Source organism: Cupressus sempervirens, chromosome 7 (genome assembly GCF_028749045.1).
Source record: "Cupressus sempervirens isolate cs-2001-9-10 chromosome 7, ASM2874904v1, whole genome shotgun sequence".
NCBI lineage: Eukaryota > Viridiplantae > Streptophyta > Pinopsida > Cupressales > Cupressaceae > Cupressus > Cupressus sempervirens.
In genome coordinates this window covers 658,111,221-658,132,746 of record NC_143124.1, presented here as the reverse complement: position 1 = coordinate 658,132,746, position 21,526 = coordinate 658,111,221, and the positions used below count along the sequence as shown (strand labels likewise).

At 35.4% G+C, this 21,526-nt stretch overlaps 1 protein-coding gene across 2 annotated transcripts in view; it reads right to left on the bottom strand.

The window, feature by feature from the left end:
- LOC149548380 (RNA polymerase II subunit B1 CTD phosphatase RPAP2-like protein) overlaps positions 1–11,994 on the bottom strand; it is a 67,389-nt gene extending 55,395 nt beyond the window's left edge. For both annotated transcript variants that reach the window (XM_089792460.1, XM_089792461.1), the window contains exon 1: positions 11,254–11,994. In XM_089792460.1, the coding sequence (XP_089648586.1) occupies positions 11,254–11,863 (610 nt within the window). In that variant the 5' untranslated portion in view covers positions 11,864–11,994. The remainder of the gene's footprint in view (positions 1–11,253) is intronic.
- Between the last annotated feature and the right edge of the window lie 9,532 nt (positions 11,995–21,526).

The window sequence follows — 21,526 nt, the reverse complement described above, 5'->3', positions numbered from 1 at the left end:
CTATTCTAAAATAAATCAGACTATACTGGTACGGTCTCATAATCATTTCCAGATTAGTATGTATTGTTGCATATGAATTCTATCACTTCTATTTTATCAGTTATTGTTTTTTATTCGTTGTAATACCTTTATTCTGAAAAATACAAAAAGAAACAATATTTTTCTGCAACTTCTGTCTAGCTCTATAAGATCAAAGAAAAATCTACAGGAAAATATAATTTATATAATCAAACATTATAGCAGCGGCAGAGCAAATATCCATTTGGGATATTTCACTAAAGGGAAAATCGGTGCATCCAAGGATAACCTTAGTCCTCTACATCCATCCCAATCTTAAATAAGTCTTCGTGGTTAGAAATTCTAAGTCCTTGAGGACTAATCCTTGTTGAATTTCACTTATCTCCTCTAGTGGAGATTCGACCCTCATTGGGACAAACAAATGCTTTTAAAATTTCCTCACATGTTCATTTATCCACCAAAGGGAAAATTGACCCTATAGGAACACTTTTAATCCCATCTCATCTTCAGTTCCATTGCTCATCGTAGTCCTCAAGGGGAAAATTGACCCTAATAAGGGCTAGTGGAAACCCTATGAATACAAGAACAAGTGGAAAATCTTTATCTAAAAGGAAAACTTAAGTCCTTTAGTCATCAAGTGGGAAATTTGGCTTCATAGGGACAAAGTGGAGAGTTAATGGTCATAGGGACTAGGGGAAGTTCCATGTCCATAAGGATTTTCTGTTAGAAAGGCCAAGGTCGCCATTGCACCAAAAGATTGACCTATCAATGCTCTATACAACCAATAGTCTTATAAAACCATAGGAGGCAGTTAAGCCATGTCATGAATCCTGAGAGGGACGGTGGCCCACTACCAACAATCCCCCTCCCAGCATCACTCACTGTGGCCTACGAGATTTGAACTTGTGACCAAGCTCTATTACAAATTGTTAGAAAGGCGAGGAATGTCGTTGCATCAAAAGATCGACTTGTTAATGCTCGATACAACCAATAGTCTTATAGAACCACAGGAGGTAGTTAAGCCATGTCGTGAATCCTACAAGGGATGCTGGCCCACTGTCAACACTTTCCACTTCCACTTTTGAATATTTGCTAAGTTGGAGATATTTTCTACAAGTCAAATTGTGATATTGCTATTAAGATTCAACTGTGTAACTTTTTTGAATCAAACTCTTTGACTCGTGTTTCATGAGTAGTGGTTTACATGAACCCATCTCTCATGACAATGAATGAACTTAGCACTCATTGCATCTAGGTGATGCTCATAGAGGAAGCATCGGTACTTCTCAAAAGGTCACCCATCCCAGTACTACTCCAACTCGAGCACGCTTAACTACAGAGTTTCCTTTTCCTCTATGGTTAAACCCGCCCTACTTGCAACCACATTTGCAAAACCTTCAACAAGTTTTGTGCCTTATGAACCATTCATCTGAAAGCCCCTTAAGCTCATCAATTGATAAGTAGGAGATAGTTTCCACAGCAAGTCAAATTGTGATATTGCTATCAAGATTCAACTATGTAATTTTTTTGGGTGAAACTCTTTTCAAATGAATGGTTCATAAGGCATAACACTTGTTGAAGGTTTTGCAAATAGGGTTGCAAGCAGAGTGGGTTTAACAATGGAGTAAACTTCATAGTTAAGCGTGCTCAAGTTGGAGTAATACTAGGATGGGTGACCTGCCAAGAAGTCTTGATTCTTCTCCTCTGTGAGCATCACCTAGATGTAATGACTGCTAAGTTTCTCATTCATTGCCTTGAGAGATGGGTGCGTGTGAACTACTCATGAAATATGAGTCAAAGGGTTTAACTTAAAAAAACTACACAGTTGTATCCTAATAGCGATATCACAATTTTCTAAGTATCAACCCAGTGGAGAAACAACCATCATAGGTACTATTCGTAAGGTTTTTCCACTCCAATTTTCTCCCAATCTTTTTAAAGTGTCTAGCTAGTGGGATGACCCCTGTAGGGACTTTTCCATCTTCACTTTGTTCCTCATGTCCTGGAATGGAAACTCGACCTCCATAGGGCCAAATAGGATTTTCAACATGGTCTTAACTTGCTGATGTCTCCCAATAGTGGAAATTTTCTTTATACAGACTTCTAGCCATGACTACCAAATTTTACTTGTTTTTGTCCTCAAGGAGTGGATAATCAACACTTATAAGGGCTTTTTACTAGGACTTTGTGGAAAACCAATCTTCATAGGGGCTTTTGGTCCAAATGTGGTAGAAAAATGACTCCCATAAGGACTTCGCACTTCTTTGGCATGATTTCATCATTTTAGTCCATATTAACAAGTAAAATATGGCATTAAAATGTCTTGAAGACCATCTAACTAGCCATAACATCCTGACATTTATAATTTTCCCACAAAACTTGACCAACTTTAGATCTTGACCCTAGTGACCACAAAACTTTATGGCTTGTCCATATTTGCAACTTGATGACTTGAAAATTGCTCACGTCTCAACCTTCTAAGCTCAAAACTGACACTCCTACTACCAAAAGCCCTAAAAATTGAAAACCGACAAGCAAAAAGAGAGGGTCCCCATTTGCAATGGGGTCAAGGTGTGAAAAGGTCATAATAGGATTATCAACATTTCTTCCAAGAAATAATTTTGAATATAAGAAAAGATTCCACAATAATGTGTTGATCAAAGTTTGCAAACTCTCCAAGTACTCTCAAAGTTGCCGAGTATTCTCAACTTGTTTTCTGGACGAGTACTCTCAAGTTCAACTCTTGCATATTTATAGATGTAAAAAAACGTAGGTGAAAATATTGATGCAGGGAAAACATTGGATTAGATACATTTTTCACATCATTTTAGTGCCATAAAATTACATATTTTCTCTATCGAAATCTCAATTACTAATTTAATACATTCTGTAATTGTATTCTACAAAAAAAAAATTGTTGCTTTAAGTGATTTCTAATTTTAATAATTTATGAGTTGCCGAGTTTTTGTCGAGTATATGCCAAGTTTTTCCTGAGTTGAAAATTTTGGGCTTCTTGAGTACTCTCTGAGTCCGAGTCTACAAACTATGGTGTTGATAATGAAGTGAAGATATTGGGTAAATATGGCAACCATAAAATGAAGAAACTGGATGAACAATTTGCATCATGAAGTGTTGAAATTGAAAAAATGGCATTCACAAAGAAGTGACTGAGATTATTTAAATTAAGTCCAGATACAGATTTGAAGTAGATGAAGATAAGTATTCAAGGTCAAAGACTAAAGTCTATGTTATAGGACTGACATAGTGATAACATAACACTGAAAATCTTCAAAAGACAATCATGGCTAGACGAAATTTGAACAAGATCAAGAAATAATTTAAACCTGATTGTTCAATTCTAGGTCACAGGATTCAGGAAAAGATAAGACAAGAGGCTGTTGTTGTTTCAAAACCTTGCCATACAAGAAAAACTTCAACAAGATTGAAGTGCAATAACCAGGACATTCTTTGTAATGAGTTAACATTCGATAATTGGTGACTGATGTTCAAAATAAGAAGTTCAGGTTTCCTGTCATTGAAGAAGAAGCAAAGGCTGCAACTTCGGTTCAAGTGTCAAAGGCAATCAGACAGCTGGCCAACCAGTGATTTTAGAGCTGACTACTTCCATCCATACCAGGATACATAAAGATGAAATCAGTCAGTCTATTGAAGTCAGGATAAGCATGTCTTCAAGAGCAATGTTCAACCTTCCTGATCCTAGTTCCAAATGAGAACAGAGCCTTATCTTTCGAAACTTTTGGGCCCACCTCTTTCTACAATAGTACAAATAGGGCCCTTAAGAAATGCATGGCTTACAGGCATAAAGTTAACTTGCCTTTCTTAAATTTATAATGAGCAGAATAAATTCATTGAAAGAAGAATATTTTTAGGTGGCATCATACTCATTACAAACTTAAACATTTGACAGCCAAGAACAAGAGGAAAGGAATGACTATAAAGTTTGATATGACAAAGACCTGTGATCAAGTCAACTGAAATTTCCTAAGAATTATTTTAGGGTTCAGAAACAAATGGTGCAAACAAGTGCTGAGTTGTGTTATCATCCTTGATTTTCAGTTTTTAGTATATAGCAATTAGCATAACAACTGGCTTCTTCCCAGCAGAGAAACTATCATTCTATAAAGTTTAACAAATAGAAAATCTGAAAAAGAATAGGCTTTAGAGTAAAGTTTTGAGGCATTAAATATCTCGACTTTCATTCAAATTTAGAACCAAATGAACAGCCTTGTGTTAATTTGTCCATTCTGCAAAGGAATTAATAACAGATCACTTCTAAAGTGTTTGCCACTTTATATTTTTTTTAAAAGCTCCTCTTTGTAAAATGATTTTTAGTTGGCTACATAGCCATGGCGTATCAGCTACAATGGAATATTAGAATTGCAAAATGATATGATTCTGAGGCAATACCTTTTTGAATAAGGGAGATTCATTCAGTAAACATCTGAGGCCTTTGTCAGTATCTGATAGAGAGATAATAGTCCTGGGCCAAGGATATGTGAAGAAGGGTAGAGGTTGAATGCTAGATTAAATCCCAACTACAAGATAATTTTCTGTCTTGCGGAATAGCAAGCATTTCTAAGAGTAGAAACTGTAGTGAAAAGGTGAAGGTTTAGGGCAGTACGAGATCAGGGAATTACAGCATTATAAATAGCTGCAAGTTAAAAGTACATAAAGATAACTCCAAAACTACACCCCAATTCTGAATGAATATATGGATGGCTGACTCCATTGTCCTTAAGTTTGTTTGGCATACTACACGCTCTGTAAGAAAAGTGGAGGAAAATATCAACCAACATCCACCTATAAACTCACTTCATCCGTATGGCAAAATCTTACTAAGAGAGTTAATCAATCCCTGTCACCACTTACTCTCTTATAGCCTATCACCATATTTATCACTTTAAGGCTCAAAAGGATGATTTGCATACTTTGTAGATTGGTAAATTTATTTCACCTCGAGTCATATAGAATTGATGCAGAAGCATCCTGGTCTTGCTTGCAATGTTGGAGGTATTTTGGCTAAAAGTTGTGGACTCAGTCACCAAAAAGTGGTGCTCGGTCGCTAAAGGGTCTAATTGTGACCAAGGAGCTCAGTCATTGAAGGGGGCTCTATCATAATTAGAGCTCAGCACTCTCTGTGGTGCTCGACTTGTATGGGTTGCTCAGCATTCACTGCAGTGCTCAGCATATGTTGGTTGCTCGGCATGCACTGGGAGCTCGGCGATGCTGGTGTTTTGGTTGATGCTCGGCTTGCTTTCTCTAACGCTCGGTCTAGTCTTGGTTCCTATAGGTGTCGAATTGTCTGTGAGCCGACTTTGGGTATTTAATTCATGTTGTAGCCAACTTTGGGTATTTAATTTGTGTTGTAGCCGACTTGTGGATCAACATATATTTAATGCAAAGGTTTTAATTTAATTTGTAATGAACTGGGCCAACTTGTGGTTTAGTTGGGTATAAGTAGGGGGTCTTGTGGAGTCTTTAAGGCATTAAGAGGTGATCCATCTTGGAGAAGAGGATGCAAACTTTGAAGGGCTAGTAGTTGCGGCTTGAGAACCAAAGGATTGCTTGGTGGACCTGAGAGTACAAGTGTAAATTCTTCTTGGTGTTCTTATCCAATTGCAGATCTGGACTAGCTGGGATTGGAATTGTAAATTGGATCTTGTGGGATCTCGCAGAACTATTATTGTAATTATTGTTGTATTTGGCCCTAACCCACAAGGCCTTACAGCTGGGCATATTGCATGTAATCAGTTATCTATAAATAGGGAGTTGTGATATGGTATCAGATCTTGCATTGTTGTTGCTTTGTTCTTGTGTTTTCGTTATGTGGTTATTTGTAGGGATCCACTTTACCTCCAATAGGGGTACCCTCAAATTCTCACTGCATCAAGTGGTATCAAAGCGAAGGTTTCCTGAGTGTGTAGACAGATCGCCAAAGTTGAGGCAGGTTGCACCAGGACTTGGGTGAAGCCTAAAAGAGAAGGTTGATCTAGTGGAGTTGACCGATCTTCTGGATTTGTGGATCTATTGCTTAGGGTTTGTGAAAATTTTGGAAGATGCCTCCAAGAAGATTAGACCCTAGGGCAATTGATGATCTTAGGGCCCTTTTGGTTGCAAGCATAGGAATGGAGAATAGGGATGTAATATTGGGAATAGGAATGGCTATTCAAATAAAAGTTATTTTTTGGAATGGGTATAAGCTCATTTAGAGGCAAAATGGGAATATGTATTCTTATTCCCTATTCCAAGTGACGAACCAAATGAAAAATAAAAAACATATTCCAATTCTTCTATTCCTATTCCATCAATCAAACGAGTCCTTAGTGATGCTGTGAAGAAAGGATCTCAGAAAAGATTAAAGCAGAATTCAAATCTGAGATTGCATCGATGAAGAGTGACATGATTATTGAAATTGTGAGTGCTCTAGGTGGTGTACCTAGGCATGTAGGTAATGAAGATGGTTATGAGGAAGCTGCTGAAGACTTTGAAGTTACTGGATCCAGTGGTGAGGATAGAACTGATCGTGTGGAGAGACCTATTGGAACTAGGGCCGATTAGTTTGCTAGACGTGGATCTCAGTTGAAGTTGAAGCATAAGATGGAGGTTTCTAATTTCTCAGGTACTTTGACTCCTGAAGACCCGATTAATTGGATTGGTGAATTGGAAGACTACTTTGAGCTTGAAGATATTGAAGATCCGCTCAGAGTGAGGTTGGCACAAACTAAGTTGAAAGGACATGCTGCTCTTTGGTGGAAAGAACTACAAAGAGACAGAGAGGAGGAAGGTGAAATTAAGATCACTAGGTGGAGATTGATGGTGGCTAAGTTGAAGGCTAAGTTCATTCTTGTTGATTATGAACTTGGGTCGTTTAAGAGGTTGCAAAATCTGAAACAAAAGGATATGTCTATGAAAAGATTATACCAAGGAGTTCTACAAGTTGACTATTCGGTCTAGGCATAGAGAATTGTCAAAGGAGAAAGTAGCTCAATACATTAATGGTTTGAGATTCAATATTCAAGATGAAGTTGGCATGCTGAATATTTCTTCAGTTGAGGATGCTTATCAATATACTTTGAAGGCAAAAGATAAGTTGAAAAGAAAAAGTCAAGGTAATGCTAGAGGGAAGAAGTAGGATAGCTCGGCAAAAGCTAAACTGAGTGCAAAAGGTAAACCAAAACCTATTGATCAGAAGAGAAGGACAGGTGAAGGTGAGTTCAGAGGTAATTGTTTCAGATGTGGTGAAGAAGGGCATAGATCATTTGAATGTCCTCATTGTAGGAAAGTTGTTGTTGTGAATGAGGTTGTAGTCCAAGACAATTAACCTGAGCAAGGAGAGAGTTTACTAGTTCAGTGAGTGTTGATTGGTCAAAGGACAATGGAATCTTGTCAAAGGACTAGTTTGTTTAGGACTTGTTGTAAGTCTGGTGGTAAAGTCTACAATGTGATTATAGATGGTGGTAGTACTAATAACCTTGTCGCTAAGGAGATGGTTCAGAAACTTGGTTTGAATAGAGTGAGGCACCCTTATCCTTATAAGATTGGTTGGTTGCAAGGTGAGCACGTTTTGAAGGTGAGGGAGTAATACCTTGTTGATTTCCAGATTGGGCAGTATAAGAATCAAGTGTTGTGTGATAGTGTGGACATAAATAGTTGTCATGTGTTGCTTGGTAGACCTTAGCAATATGATTACAGGGTTGTGCATGATTGTGTCAAGAATGTGTTTACTATAGTGAAAGATAGCAAGAAGCATTTCCTGATTCCTTTGCACGATGAAGAGCTTGGTAGAAGGAACTTGAGTATTGGCAACCAACTTGAGTTGGCAGATTCTGAGAAGGTTGGAGATCAACATGGAAAGCAGGCCTGTAGCACACCTAGGATGGATGCAAAGAAGCAGAAGAAGAGCAAGGAAGAGAGTGTGCAAGTTGAGGACTTGGAGGATGTGTATGTAAAGAACCAATTTTGGATTTATGTGTTGAATCTCAGAAGATGTTCTTCCAGCTATTGAGAACATCTTTTCGAACTTAGGGTGTCTGTTGTAGAAGCATCCTGGGCTTGCTTGCAATCCTACATGTTGGAGGTATTTTGGCTAAGAGTTGTGGACTCAGTCACCAAACAATGGTGCCCGAACACTGAAGGGTCTAGTTGGGGCTGAGGAGCTCCATCATTGAAGGGGGCTTGGTCGTCATTAGAGCTCGGCACTCTCTGTGGTGCTTGGCTTGTATGGGTTGCTCGGCATTCATTGCAGTGCTCAACATGCACTGGGAACTCGGCAATGCTGGTGTTTTGGCTGATGCTCAGCTTGCTTTCTTTGACGCTCGGTCTTGTCTTGGTTCCTAAAGGTGCCGAGTTGTCTGTGAGCCGACTTTGGGTATTTAATTCGTGTTGAAGCCAACTTGTGGCTCAACATATATTTAAAGAAAGGGTGTTAATTTAATTTGTAATGAACTAGGCCGACTTGTGGTTTAGTTGGGTATAAGTAGGGGGTCTTGTGGAGTCTCTTAGGCATTAAAAGGTGATCCATCTTGGAGAAGAGGATGCGAACTTTGAAGGTCTAGTAGCTGCAGCTTGAGAACCAAAGGATTGCTTGGTGGACTTGAGGGTACAAGTGTAGATTCTACTTGGTGTTCTTATCCAATTGTGGATCTGGACTAGCTGGGATTGGGATTGTAAGTTGAATCTTGCAAAACTGTTATTGTAATTGTTGTTGTATTTGGCCCTAACCCGGAAGACCTTACAGCCGGCCATATTGCATGTAATCAGTTATCTATGAATAAAGAGTTGTGGTTTGGTATCAGATCTTGCATTGTTGTTGCTTTGTTGTTGTATTTCCGCTGTGTGGTTATTTGCAGGGATCCAGTTTACCTCCAATAGGGGTACCCTCGGATTCTCGCTGCATCAAGAATGAAAGGAAACCAGAAATGTTTAGAGAAATCAAGGACATGAGGAATTATAGAACATATATAATCGTACCAGTATAGAAAGATTAAGAGAAGATCTAGATGATGAGAGAAATAGAGGTGTCGCAGGTCAGAGCTAATGAAGCTTGAGCCAACCTGAAAGAAGAAACCCCTCATCATGAAGCACTCAAGTTAATTGTTGATGGTGCAGCCATAAGGGATCTGGGTCCAGAAGGATCAGAGCGCAACAATACAGTTTTAGGAAGACTATTTTTCTAAAATACTCTGACGGGGACGGCTACTAATAGCATTGGCAGTGATGGGGTTACTCTGTGGTTCTAAATTGCCAAAAGAGATAGGTTTCGGAAGGCTGCAAGTTGAGCTGATTCAAATATCATTGTAGACTGATGCAGACGCATTCTGAGGATAGAGCAACACTTTATTTCTCAAAAAGAATTTTAGTTTGCCAAGTACAAATAGGGGGAATAAAGTGAGTTTCTTTATTCAAAGATCATTTAGGGCAAAATAAAGCTTTTGAGTATGACCTAACATGGAAGCTAATGTGGACCCAAGCAATGGCAGACCGTGTAAAGGAAGTTATTGATGAGAAATCTTTAACAGTCTTATTGTTGCTGCAAAATTTGCTCCACAGCAGCTTGAAGTGCTACAAAAACTATTCAATAGTAACAACACTATTGCAGCCAAACGCGTTCCATGGCAAAAAGAATGCAAAGAAATATTGGATTTAATACTCACTCATATCAAGAATATACATAAATGTCAGAGTATGTGGGTAGAATGGATGATTCAGTGTTACAAAGGAAAATATCCCCAAGGATTTTGGTGACTCGGGGACTTGGAGGGGACATTGCCTATTTTAAAAACCAGACAGCCTGGATTGTCTGTTGCGTAAGATTCAAAAGATCAATTTTGAAGGGAAAAATGTTTAAAACCCTAAATGCTCAGCGAGGAAGGATAGTCATTGCAAATTCAAAATTAATAACTTTTAAAAATTTATCTGTTTTAGCTTGTTTATGTTATTTTAATAGCAATCTTCTCAGTGTCCCTAAAATTTGGTGACAATTTTGAGAATCCCTGAAACTATGTCCCTACAATCTCTTTGTTCCCCCATCCTGGAAACTCAGTGAAGAATTCAAGTGACCATGAGGAGATAGAAAAATAAGTAAGCTCGGGTGCACTGAATTGCATAAGTAGAACACTTCAGGCACAAGCAGGTAGGCTGATAGCATGCATAGCCCAAACCAAAATATGAGACTGTTGAAACTAGTACATTATATTCTTCAAGGAGCAGTGGTGTATCTGTCAAACATTGCAAATGCCAATACTTAATGAGATAATAAATATGTAAGCGTATATATGTTGTTTATAATTTTGTTTGGGTGCTATTCTAAGGCAACTGTTTCTGCTACTCCAAACACAGAATACCAAGATGTATCAGAATCCATACAGAACGCCATACAGTGGGGATTGTAGAACAAATCTGCTTTATGTCTATAGGCTATATGTGGTGTACCACGTAGCCACCTGGCAGTTTGGTACAAACTCTGTTCTCTTGCTGTTTAAGTGAAGATTATGTCAAAGAGTTTGATACTATGTATGAATGTTCTAAAGTCTAAAACCTCTCCTCACTCTTCTTAGTGGCATGTATGAAACTTAGACATATTGCCTATTATGTATTCATGAAGAATCTTTTGTATCAGCAATGGGAGCCAAACTGAGCTGTTATTTAAAATAATTTGCGTTATTTGTTTTGTCGGCAAGTGGTACGAGTGTGGATCCTTGTTAAATCAAAATAGAGTTCATCTCAGAGAATGGGTTGAGAAGACTACTGATAGGATGAGTTAGAAACAGTTAGCACAACCTTTACAGAATGAAGTTGTATTGAGTTGTCACTGGACACAACGTGTCATTGAGGTCATTTGATTTTCACAGTCCATGGTCATGCATGAAATTATTCTTGGAGTAAGCTGTGTAAATATTCTTAACATAAATGTTTCCATCACACTTTGATCAACCTGCGATGGAACACAGAGTATAATCCTATATGTCCATGTTAAAAACACTTACACTGTTTACACCTCACAAAAGATTAAAAAAATCATGCATCATTTAGCGTGCGTTTGTTAATTGTTTAATTGTAAGTTACTCAATTAGGTTACGCAGTTTTTCTCTGTTTTAAGGATCCCTTGTATCCCTATCAAAAGTAGTACTGGCACTGGATAAAATGTAAATCTTCATACGATGCCCAACGTTACAAGGGAAATTAACGAAATCAAAAAAGCCAGATCAGACATGCCTTTTTTCTCAGAAAAGCGCAGTTGCTCTTGTTGTCTTTCTTTTCGAGGTACGTAACCTTCAATGGCATCCGAAGGCTCCCTCGCATAGTCGAAAACTGCAATTTTTTCACCCCCGCCATCTTCTTGCTCGTGTATTAACAGCTGCGAAGAAAACTTCTCCTGCTTGGCGGTTAAGATTGAAATCTGATTTCCTTCTTCTGAAACATTCTCCTGCTTTTTACTCTCATCAATGGACAGACAAGCGAACTCGTTGAGAACCTTGGCAATCTTATCCTGCTCAAAGACGAGTTCTTTTTCTGGTTGGAGGGCATCAGAAAAAGCGCGGCTATTAATGAGGCATTGCGAGCAACAGAAGAGCCAAGTCTCCTGTAAATCGTAGACTTTGTGGTCTTTAAGCGAGATTTTGTAGCGGCCCTTTCTCTGACGGGGCGCTAATTGGTTATTGCACAAAGGGTACCCGCACAGATTTTCAATACTTCTTTCTGTTACCACAGCTTCGTAGTCCGATTGGCAGAGAAGATATGCAGCCGCCTGCAGCTGGGCCTCTGATTTTATGCCTTCCACCAGCCGGCTTTGCACTTTGAATACGCTCTCCCTCCATAATTCCATCTTTCTGGACTCCAACAAATAGATGAAACACAGCCCAAGACCCCTAGCACTTCAATTTCAACAAAGAAACAATTCAATTTCAACAACTATTTTTCCGTTGTTCAATCTTAACGAGTAACGACCCTGTGAATGTATCCATCTTGACTGTTGAAAGCTTTGTAATCGATTGCGGTCGGTGACTCCTCGGGGATTTTCCAGTTGCGCGAAGTAATTTTAATACTGGCTGACTAAACTAGGAATGTAATTTTAATATTGGGTGACTAAAATAGGAATGAATTTTTCTACACTTGATGAAGATGACCTTTTTTTTATTAGTCCGTGCCTTTCAAAAGGTAGAGACTATTGTTTTCAAACGATTAATTCTCCTTCCAAACTTCGAAAAGAATAATATATTGTATGATTGACGGTATTTAATATTTTCAATTTTTACGTTAATATGAATTTCTCTATTTTCCTATTGGTGTGTTCTATTTTGCTAGTGCTTTAATCAATTTTCTGAAGAAAAAAATAGAAATGAAATGTGGCAACATTTCGCAAAAAAAGACACCTATAAAGCTTTTCTTGATGTGTGAGAGGACAATTGCTGGTCTCACGCTTCAATATTTACTCTATCCGTTATTAGTATTGATTGCCGCATTGAAACCTACAATTGATTATTGTTACTGTTATAATTAAAAAGCATGGTTGTTGATAAAGAACGCATGCCCGTTGCCAAAATCCATCTCCGGAATGTGCATCCATTCAAGCGGGCATCATATATGATAATCTATGCAACCTCCATTTTCTTGCAAAGGGTTAATCAGCTACATTTTGTAAGGGTTTAACTTTAACTCAGAGAATTTCTGTCACATGCATAGTGTTTCTATAAGGGTCCGGGTCCATTTGCTTTTCCAGGTGCATTCATAAGTTTCTTATTTCAGTAAAAATAGGGAAGCTAGGGTTATTTTGTTCTTTCTTTTGTTTCAGTAATGATTTTATTATTGTAAAGAGAATTTATGAGACGTTCATTACTTTGTCTCCCTCATTCTTATAAGGCAAATGTCTGATTTGATGTATTTTTTCTGAGAATGAGAGATCCTTTATAGAATGTAATGCTTTGATCTAAACACTTCTAGATACAGAGTGGCTCTCTGGACCCTTTGAATTGTGGGGGCGGTACTAGCTAACAAAATCAAGGATCTAGAGTCTACTTTAAATGGAAAAATGTACCTTATGCCTGCCAATGATTGGAGTAATACACGAAAGATCATAATCTCTTTCAACAAATGCATATTTGATTACACAAAATTGAATAGCAAAATCTTATGGCTGTCTGCAATTGATTTGGTCTGGAATATTATTCCCCTTCCAGTTGCAGAGTTTGATGGCTATCTCTCATTAAGGTTCTTTCTAGAATTGTTCCCCTCTCAGTTTTTTTTTAATTCTCTTCAATTGGTCAATTTATTTTCATCATAAAAATATCTGATAATTTATCTTGAACTCAGTGGAAATCAACTTAATGGAAGCGTGCCATATTGTCTAAGAAATCTTTCTTCTCTAACCTATCTATACCTGGAAGGGAAAAAATTATGTGGAAGCATACCATCTTCTATAGGTAGAAAAGAAACTTTTAGTGACATATATCCAACATTAATCTGCTACTAGATGTGGTAGGGCAGGCATTCAGTCTTGTTCACCTATATCCCTGGGTAGGGGCAACTTTCCTTTTTTGTTTGACTCCTTTCTCTTTTTCGTCTTTCCTTTGAAGAATGTCCATTACATTTCCTACTTGATTTCTCTTTTATGCTCTAAGACTCTAAGAGTCTAGACTCTTTTTTAAAACCCTCAGGTCTTTCTAAATGTTTGAATACTACTTGTGGTTTGTTGCAAAGCTCCAATTACAGGATAGGTATTTTTGGTAAAGCTCATGTATTTGGTCTTTATAAATGTTTTGTAATGTTTACTTATATTCTGACAAAATTGTTAATTGTTTTCTTTGCACTTGTTGTTGAGAAGTTGTGGTTTGTCCTCCCCATGTATCAATGGGGATTAAAAGGTGCGTTGGACAAGGATGGGTACTTCGGTACTTCGGCAAAAACTTAAATAGAAAAGAGTATTCAAATTATGTTAGCCTTATTTGTCATTTTTTTTCATTAATTTTGTTGTTTTTATTAGCCACAGATGCATTGCTTGCGTGGCTTTATACTGTACCTAAATCAATGGTCTTGGGTCTGAGAAAATAACTTTATTCTTTACAATTTAGTTTATTCTACCAGATAGTGACTCATAATGTAAAGCACATTTGAACTGTACTTAAATCAATGGTCTTGGATCTAAGCAAATAACTTAAACCTTTTCACTTTCAACTGTCCTAGCAGGCAGTGTCTCAGAATGTAAAACTAGGGATCCCTATTGTCTCTTGTTAAATCATTTGGTCATGTTGTGTTCTTTTTTGTGTTTCTTCCTAGTAGCATTGGCTTCTTTGATTAAAATATCTCATCATATTTATGATTAACTTTCCCTCTACACTCTCATTGAGATTCTCTTCTATTCAATTTACTCATGATTTTCAATTCTTCTAAGTTTTTTGACAGTTACCTTGTTTTGCCTGCTTCCTTTGCACGTGTATGGTCTATATTTGACAGTTTGTTTGGTGCTTCAAAATTTGCATACAATCCAAATTCCATTTAATTTGAAAATTGGTGAGAAGACTCAGTAAATTACTAAATTGTCTTCTAAGTTCTAATGATTTTCTATCTTTGGTTTCAATCATGGTTCCAAGTATTGATCAAAGTGGATTCTTAAATAGGGTGCAGTGTCTATGTCATAGTGATACACTCTAATTGTATGATGAAATACAAAGTATAGTGACTGCTCCAACACTTATTTGTTGCATATATTGTGTTTGTTAAATCAAAATTGAGGGTGTTTATTATGTTATCATTCACCACAGTATCCTCACAAATGTTTATATGCTTCTCAAAGAAGACCTCCTCCTCAGACAAAATCTACAGGTGGTAAATTCTAGAAAGGATTAGGTGGTAAATTCTAAAAAGGATGGTGAGTTTTCAGCATTGTTCTCTTTGCCTAAATGGCTTATCTTTTTAATATCAAACTTTCAATTCAAAACCTTAAGAAAATCAATCTCATTCTTTCAATTGGCTACTTTCAATCCATCTTCGTCTGAACATTTCACAGATTTTCTTTTGCTTGTTTTCTAACTATGTTCACTATTTCATACTTATTTTTTCGCCATATGGAAATTTAACAATAATATTTCCTAATTTAACTTCTACTAAACTATTAGTTAACTTGACAAAGATGAAACATGTACTCATTTTTCTTTGTTCTATTTTTGTTAATCGTTATTGTTATTTGTTTAATTTCTCCATTACTAGAAGATGTTTAACAGTCGCCTCATCACTCATTGCTCGCATTTAACGTTGCTAACAACAAAGGGAAATAAAAAAGCTATAGATATAGATCACTGAAGCTTATCCTCCAGCTGGGTATCCTCGATAATATTTATATGCTCCTCAGAGAAGATCTCCTCCTCATATAAAATCTATAGGCAACAAATTCTAAAAACAATGGTGAGTTTTCAGCTTTGTTCTCTTCAACTAAATGGCTTATCTTTTTTATATCTAACTTTCGATTCAAAACTTAAAGAAATTAAATCTTATTATTTTAAGTGATTGGGAAATGCACTGTTCTTTTTCTATTTCATCTACATCTAACAAATCATTTTCTCTATTCTCTTTTAATGTAGTTGTCCTGCCCTCTGCTGTTGTTGTCTGTTGGAAGAATGTTGTTTTTCAGTTGGAACATAAATATGGCAAGATGAAATCATTATTAATGTTTAAGCTTGGATCACTCAGCCAAAATACATTCTTTTCACAGATTTCCTTTTCCATCTTTTCTAACTATGTTCATTTTACTGTATTGAACTTGCTTCACTTGGTCTCTAACTCTCTACTGGACTATGAATGTAATATATATTTTTAAGAATGAAAGTCAAAGAACCATTTATTATCTCCAACATTGCTCTCCACTTCAGACTTCATCATCTCCTTTATCAAATTGTCAACTATACTGGAACATATCATTTTATATTTACAAAGATGCATAAGATTGAAGTCATTTTTGTGTCCACTCACTCTCAAGAACCCATTAAATTGTCATTCGGTTAAAATGTATTATAATTGAAATCTTCATTCTTCAATTGATATCACCCTTCTTAATAACAACTAAAAAACAAATTCATCTTGACTTCTTTGCAGCCTATATAAACAATACTAATACCATGGTTTATCAATAAATTAAATTAAAATCTGATTCTTGACCCGTTCTCTATTAACATTAATTGATAACAAGTTTCACGAAACAAACCATGAAATATTGTTTGCTTTGTCTTTAATGTTAATGTTTATTGCTATGGCTAGTTGTAGAACTTATCTTTTTTAAAGTTCTTCTGTCATTGACAAACTCCATTTTTTAAAGATGAATATCATAATTTATGTCTCTGCCAAATGTTTTGTTAAATTACATTACAAGGCCTACTATCAATCTTGTTAAAGCATGTCACTAACTTCAAAAAGGTAATAGGATGCTATTTTGTTATTTTCTTTCTGCATCAAAAGATACATTTCAGATTCATTTTAGGTTTATTGATTCTTCTTTCATTTTCCAATGCTTATGTGATAGTTACTTTTTCAGCATATGGACACTTAACAGTAATACTTACTAATTTGATTGAATATCTGTTATCAGTTCCCTTTACATTAATTGCTAAAACATTAATTGGTGAAATATAAGATAAGATTGTTAAAGGGGTTACACACTCCTCTAAAATAAATGCTATTATAGGTAATGAAAATTACAAACACACTCCTGTCTGAAGTAGACCCAACATTTCATCCTTTGCTCAAACTACGACAAGTTTCAATGCAAAAACATTTTCACACCATTTCCTCTATTTTTAATATTCTAAGATGTAAAAATGCCAAGGAACAATCTGCAATCACTATGTTTCTTTTTAATAAATTAGGTTTTCATTTGGGTTTTTTAATAGGGCCAATATTCACTTATGCACAAATTTACATATAGTTGCAATACATTACAAGAATTAAATACAAATTAATTGGAATTTTATTATTAATTAACATCTTAACAATTACTAATTCTTTCAATGGGTTTAATTATATAATTTTGTTCTCGTTAATTGCTTTACTTTTCCTTTACTTTTAAATTTATTTTACTTATATAATTATTTATATAAACTTTTAACTTTATGAAAGATTAACATTATAAAAATTTAAAAAAATATAATTTGTAATTTATATTTAAAAGTATGTTAAATCTTTAAAAAAATATAATGCAAACGTATTTACTTTATTTTCGTACATTTTAAAATCATTATAAGATTATTTGTCTATAATTTCAACTTCATGCTTTATATGTTCACCATTTCATATTTCTTAACATTTTTTCAACATGAACCACTTCCATCTTAAAAGAAACATTTATTTCTTCATGAACAATTTGATTATCAGACCATTTGATTATCAAACCAAGAGGCAGGGACTATAGCTCCAACAAAGCCCGTGTTATTATTTCGATTGTGGTTATTTTGGTGTATTTATTGATGACTACAGGAGAGGAGTCATAATGTGTTTACCCTAAGTTTGAGAGTCTACATGATTTCCATGTGAACCTTGAGGTCAAATCATATAACTTGTTATCAAGAATGTAGAGTTGGTAACTTATAATAATAAAATTGGCACATGCCTCACCCATTTACCACATCATCATGTTATATTTGTTTAATGTGCAGATTTTTACCCCTTTCAAACTATCAGTAGAGTCGTGCATATGTTCACTGCCAAAACATGTGCATTCTAACATCCTTTTTGGAGAGCATGGCCACATGTCATTTGAGCACATGGCCACTTAATTCACTAACATCATCACCATTGTTTCTCATCGACACCTTACACTTGAATGGGCAATCACATTTACTATGTGCCACCTCTCTTTACTTTCACCTATCGAGTTACTTATTTTGATGTCTATTGAACTCAATGCCTAAATCCTTGTAACTTGAACCATCTTTCCTTCCATTTTATGTTGCTCAATTATTATTGGTTTTGGGACAGAAAGGTGTTCAATCGTGGCCCCTACAACAACACCATGCAACCCATACATATCCTTAGATATGCCATGAACTCCAAGGTGAATGTAGGGATTGACATGGACTTAGGTTTATTTGCATTGTCACCATTTTTATTCTACTTGATGCATGTTCTCAAATATTGTTGTAGGTGGTGTAGGGTTTGCATGCAAAGATGTGAATGTCGACATGTTATACCACTTCATTTTCAACACATGTGAGGAGTTCCTTCCTCACTAAGGTCATCCAATCATATTGCAATATTTTCAAACTATTTTTATTAAAGTTGTTTATGTTTTTTTTGCAAGGTAAATGGTGTTGTTGTTGTTGCATTCATTTGTGAGGTAATGGCTTTCAAGTGTTTGTGTTCATGAACACGACTTATAATTTCATATACACTTTCATCCAAAAAAGTGAGTCTTACTTCTTTGTTGAAGCATCACTTCAATATTCTTCCATTGTTTTCTCTTTTTTTCTATCTTGTCTACAGTTTAGGGGATTGAATGAAATATGTGTTATTTGGTGCCTTGGTTCTAAATATGTTTTGATTTTCGTTATTTTTCTTTTTTGTTGGTAAACTTGGTTGAGAATTTAAGTGTTGTAATTAATGTTGTATGGAGCGTGGGAATTTCACATTTCTACACAATTAGATTCTTGAAGGAATCAAATACCAATTTTTTCAATCGGTTGATGGACATGTTTGATGTTCTAGACAACTTCATAAGCTATGAAAGTTTCATAGGGTTTAAGGTAGTTAATGATAGTTGTTACTAAATTAATAAGTAGAAGAATTCTAAATATTCTTAATAAGTTTATACAGAACAACTCTCTAAATGATCGACAACTTTATAACATATTTTGAGATATATTTACAATTATTGTGGTAATGAACTAATCATAATCACAATAACAACTATACTAGTTCATTATTGCATTTTTTAGTATTAGTTCATTATATTAGCTCAACAACATCTATAACAAACCGTAAAAAAGATGAGTGCTATGAAAAAAAATTAGTACTACTTGTTTCCTTTGATAACATATTCTAGATTTTGGTTGTCGTATGCATGTATGTATGCATGCATGCATGTATATATGTATGCATGTATGCATTATGTGTATATGTATATATGTATGTGTGTGTGTGTGTGTGTGTGTGTGTATTCTTAATATACTTAATGTAACATACAGATTTTACTAACTAATTTCAAACTAAAATATTCGTAACTGTAGAATTAATTTTAAAGGAAAGATCTTCAACTTGATAAGCATTAACTAACATACAGAGGTTAAAGAACATACAGTTTATCTTGTGAAGTTTTCTTTAATGGTTGTCCAAGCTCTGGCTTTGGTGAGAGGAGAAGCATTGACATAGGCTTAACCTCCCAGATGTGGACCATTACTTATCCCCATAGGTTCTAATTTAATAGAATGGTCCTCCCTACCTCAAGGTTGGGCTTGGGAGGTTCATTAATCCAGCCATCCAAGTATCCAAGTGGGTCAAGGTCCCAATAGTTATTCGACAAAATAACTGAAGCATATGAACAACAACAAGATCAATTGTTCTAATAGGGCTACCTAATTCCACCCTGGCCAAGGATTTCAAAATGTGGGTTTACAACCCGATCTCCACCACTCAGCTTGACAACTTATTTCACATGTGGAACTTGCATGAGCTAATGCATTAATTAATTTATTATTTATTTGATTATGATATCATTCTTGTTTTTATAGGTTCCTCTACACCTCCTCACCATAATCAGGCCATCAAGCCGATGATTCCTCGGTGTCTTCAAATTAACCCTACTAATATGTTTCGCACCTTCTTTGCCATTTTTTGGTTTTTAGCCTGGTGAACTCCTTGGTGTTTTGTTTTATTATCTTATCTCAGTTATCAAACATTATATCAAATTGCATAATAAATGTTATTAGAAAAGATAGAATTTCAAGGCAAATTCAGAAAGTTTCTTATTCGGATATTATAACGAATAACAGACTTAAATAAGATCATTACTATGGCAATTGACTAATTCTTTAGAAGGTTATAATGAACTTGAAAGGATTACAGTCGACTTCAATCATTGTCTTACATCACTATTAATAAAAAGGCAGACTGAAAATGGAAAACATTTGGCTTCATTCATAGCTCGTAATCTCTAACACATGAAGGAAAATGACATACTTGCAAATGACAATAACAATGATTATATATGTATTGGTTTAGTTCCTATAGCTGACTCGGCATTCATATTGGTAATGGAAAGTAATACAAGTAAATCCTTACATGACTCTCTATCACTATAGTCTAAGAAGGGGTCGATGCTTGACTAACTCCATCTTTCTTGCTCTGAGATCCATGATGAATGATAATGGTTTGAGTCGATTCAAATGGAAATTTAGAACAGGGTTTTGTTGGCACAATAATACTGTTTATAGAATTTGAAACTCAAGGAAATGAAAATCTGACCAGGAGTGCATGAAAGAAATGTCGAAGGCAAGGGTCAATGCCAAAATACGTTTAAAGGTTCATATTATAAACTTGAACCTGACCTTACGGATACCAACAATTACAAAGATCATATTTGAAATATTTATTAAAATCAGCTAGAAGAAAAAGAGAAAGGAGGGAAAGTTGAGAAGGAAAGAAGATGAAAAGTTTTAAATAATTAATATTATTTATATTTGTTTTATTTCCTTGATTATGTTTATATGTACTTAATGGTAAGATGGCATCGTTGGATCAGTGTTTTTAATGTAATGGTGTCACTTTATTATTATTTACCTATGATCATAGTTGAGAGGATAAAATAATATTTAAATAATGTTATTATTTGATAATTTCTTAAAGGTAAGAACTTATGTTTATTTTGCATTGTTTTATTATAACATTTTTACTTTTAGCTCATGTGGTTCCACCATGAAATATGTTGCCAAGTCCTAATAACCTTGCCAGGATGGTTTTAGGTCAAACTTGTCGCTTCTGATGACTGAACCATATGACCATCCCCTTCAGATGACCTTGTTTCGCAATGCATCCCCTCTCTCTCTGGTCTTCATCTTGTAATCATTCAAACAACATTCTCACCAAGACATCAATTGAAGATTTATAAATTGTTAATTAAAATCATCAAGTGATCATTAGGAATTTCATCAATATCATAATAACTAACTTGTTCATCATATATATACATATATATACAATGGCTACAATCAATTGTCTCTATTTCACATGATCATGAATAAATTGATACAATGGATAGAATTAACTAACTTAATTTCATATGATAATTAAATCGATACAACGACTATAATTATCTAATTCAATTTTGCATGAACATGAAGAAATAATTTGGTTCAATGGCTATAATCAGTTTAAAATTTTAAGGCAAAAATTGGGATGTAACATACCCACCCCCTTAGGTTTTTCATCGTCCACGATGAAAATGATATCAAATTGTGCTTAAATAGTTAAAAATAAAGGAAATGAAATATTCAGTTTTCAACTTCTGTGAAGA